Source organism: Suricata suricatta, chromosome 16 (genome assembly GCF_006229205.1).
Source record: "Suricata suricatta isolate VVHF042 chromosome 16, meerkat_22Aug2017_6uvM2_HiC, whole genome shotgun sequence".
Classification (NCBI taxonomy): domain Eukaryota; kingdom Metazoa; phylum Chordata; class Mammalia; order Carnivora; family Herpestidae; genus Suricata; species Suricata suricatta.
The window spans coordinates 46,224,825-46,228,096 of record NC_043715.1 but is presented as its reverse complement, the minus strand read 5'-3'; the positions used below and the strand labels follow the sequence as shown (position 1 = coordinate 46,228,096).

Sequence of the window (3,272 nt, the reverse complement as noted above, 5' to 3'; positions counted from 1 at the left end):
CCAGCCTGAGAAGTGGAGAAGGGGACCAGAGCGATGAGCCAAGCTCCCAGCCTAAGACCCCAAGGGCAGGCCCTGGACGCCTTCCCCCAGTCCAGGCAGTCCCCTTCCAGGAGACTTCCAGAAAGTGCACACGTCTGCATGGATGCTCCCCTCCTTTTCCCTCACTCCCCTGGCTCACCATGTGTGTCTCGGAGGGCCTCGAGGAGGAAGCCTGCCTCCTCCTGGATGCGCTCCTCGATGCCACGCTTGCCCACACCAAAGTCCCGCAGTGTGGTGATGGAGAAGCGCCTGAGCTGCTTGGCTCGCTCCCCGTTGCTGAACGCCAAGCCTAGAGTGGGGGGTGGGGAGCATAGGGTTGGGAGAAGACCGGGAGGGGCGGGGACAGAGGTGGAGGCAGGTGAGCAGACCTGAAGAATACAGCAGCAGGAGAAAATAGGAGAAGGATGGGTGTAGGGGGAAGCCAGGGCACCCGTGGAAGACAGAGAGTGATACAACACAGAGTCAGAGAAATACCGGAGGAAACAGAGACCGAGTTGGAAGAAAAGAGTCGGAAGGAGAGAGGCAAGTCAGATGCCCATGAAAGAGAGACTTGGAGACACATAAAGACAGAAAAAGAGGTAGGGGAGGGCCAGAGGGAGGTGACCTCTGTGGAGATCTGAGAGGTAGCAATAAAAGTCCTGAAGGATCCTCACACTGAGCTGGGGAACTAAGAAAATAGGGAGAGAGAACAAAGAAGATCTGGAGAGAAGAAGACTGTGTCCAGAGATAGAGGCACGGAGTGTGAGGCGGAAACCAGGTGAGACTTTCCCACAGAGGAGGAAAAGGCAGAGGAGAGGGAGATGAAGGGAGGGGGAGCACAGAAGCTTAGAAAGAGAAAGAGACAAGGATGTGGACATGGACTGACCACAGTTCCAAGGCAGAAATCGCAAGAACTCCTCCCAGACACACAGAAAGAAGAGGCATCGGTGAGAGAGGACAGGGACATGGGGCCAAGAAGCAGGGGAAGCAGAGACACAGACACCCTGGGTCAAGTTAGAGAAGACCAGGGAGAGGGGATAATAACCAGGGACAGGGACAGCGGGGAGCAGGGGAGAACTTGGCCTCAGCCTTGGGTGGGAGTGGGAGTCAGGAGAAGAACAGTGGGGAGACTGAGGCCATCGAGTGTCCCTGCCCTCATGCCCCCATCCCGAGCCCCTCACCGTAGCCTTGGAAGAGCCAGTCAAAGGTGGCCTGCTCGCCTCGCCCGCTGAATTCCTCAGCCTGGTCCACCAGCGCCTCCTTCACGGCCTCATGTCCACACAGCACCACGATGCGTCGCGTTCCCAGGTGGACCGTGAACACGGGGCCATAGCGTTCGCTGATCTGACCCAAGTGGGAGTGTTTGGAGGGCGCAGCGCCCCTAGGAACCGGCCCTGTCCCCAGACCTCCGGCACTGCATGCATTTCCCCCAGGTTCTGACTTTCAAGGGGCTGGACATCTCGGGAACTGCTCTATCCTGCCTAGGACCCTGCTGCCCTACCTGCTAACCTCCACGTTCCTAAGACCCCCATCCAACCTTGCCTGCCCCCTGCCACAGCGTCCCAGCTCAGTCAGGCAGGCGCCCAGGCCCACCCCCTTCCTCCACCCCTGCCCCCCGGCACCTTCATGAGAGAGTTGTACATCTGCTGTGTGTTCAGCTGCAGGTAGTTCCCAATGAGGGGCAGCGGGGTGGGTCCCGGAGGGAGCTTCCCCCAGAGCCTCCTCTGCCTCCAGGCAGACATCAAGACCATCACTGTGAAGCAGGTGAGCAAAGCCACCAGAAGGAGCCCTGAGGCCAGCATGTTGGCACTGGGTGTGGTGGTTAGATGGTGCTGGCCAGGGTGGTTTGCTCTTATACCACTTGGGAAAGTAGGAGGGACTTTGATTCTGTTTACATAATTGTGCAATTTTGCCTCTGGCTACACCCTCCTGGGCTCACCACTGAACTTAGGCACAGTCAGCCAGGCAGGAGGAGGGGACCCCAGGGAGATTAACAGGGAGACGGTCCCAAGGCAGAATGTGTTGCCTCTCAGGGGAGGCCGCCCCAGGGCTGCAGAAGAGACAGATTCCAGAACTCAAGGGTTTAGAATGTTTGCATGGGGAGCCCCCTTGAGCTTTGGATTTGGGGTCTCAGAGTGAGTTCAAACGCCAACATGTAGGTTTTGGGTCTCCAGAGAAAAGAATCCAAGATCTGGGTTTAAGGTTGAGATTCCAGGGAGTGAAATTGAGGGTCTTGGGGCAAGGGAGGACCCCAGGCTGTGATGGGGGCTCCTGGGAGAGGTATATGAGAATCCAGCATGATCAGGGGTGAGCACTTGACCCAAACTTTGCCCTGCTTTTCCTTTGGACAAAGGGTCATCTCTGGTAGCTAGACTCCTCCCTGGAGCTTCAGAGGGAGGTCAGGATCGGTGTCATGGCCGTCCGTGATTGGGAAAGAGGTAGAAGTCCAGAACCACATTCAAGTGGCACTTCCCTTAGGAAAAAACAGTAACTCATGGACTCCCCCACTCACACTGCCTCCCTCTCAATCTCTCTCTCAAAAATAAACTTTTAAAATTTTCTTAAAAGGCTAATTCGTGGTCTCAGTGTCAGAGGGACTGGGCAGAACTTGGAAACAGTGGTAACATCCACCAATATGGTGCCAAAATGTCCCAACTATCTCAAAGGGTATGATTTACAGAGAGCCATGGTGGTCCTACGCAGGTCCCTGGGTAGCTTGCTAGGCTCATACTTCTGTGTTTGTTTAGGAGAGAGCCGGGCCCTGATGCCGAAAGTGGGCATGAGGACAGATGGTGGCCCTGCTGTCCTTCCCCTGGTGACCTTCTTCCTTAACAAGAGGGGGCTCCCCTTCGGGGAGCACTAGCGGTGAAGGGGCAGGTGCGGACCGTGACCCCATGGAATCCTCCCAGCAGTAGGGCTCATTCACAACATCCTCATTTTGCTGTTAAGCCACCCGCTGGAGGTCACACAGGAAGCAGGTGGGAGCTGGCATTTGAACCCTGTCCATTCCTGCCTCCATTGACTGGCCTGGCCCACGCTGAGGGCCTAGTACAGGCCAATTTTAGCTACAGGTGCTGTGGAGATTGGCGTCGGCATTGGACAGGAGATACAGTGGCGGGCTCTGTTTTCAATCTTAGACACCAGGATTGAAAACAAGTTGGCACTGAACTTGATATCAGGAGATCATTAACAGAGCCACATCTGGTGCCAGGAGGGTCTGAGAGTGGGCCCAGGTGGCCATCGGGGCTGGCTGC

The 3,272-nt window shown here is 56.4% G+C and overlaps 1 protein-coding gene across 1 annotated transcript; it reads right to left on the bottom strand.

The window, feature by feature from the left end:
* Positions 1–146: 146 nt before the first annotated feature.
* On the bottom strand, positions 147–1,846 carry LOC115279686 (cytochrome P450 2A13-like). Its single transcript, XM_029924198.1, has 3 exons — positions 1,641–1,846; positions 1,200–1,362; positions 147–328 (listed from the first exon to the last, which is right to left on the bottom strand). The coding sequence occupies exons 1-3, from the start codon at positions 1,818–1,820 to the stop codon at positions 162–164; spliced, it is 510 nt and encodes a 169-aa protein (XP_029780058.1). The 5' UTR covers positions 1,821–1,846; the 3' UTR covers positions 147–161.
* Positions 1,847–3,272: the final 1,426 nt, after the last annotated feature.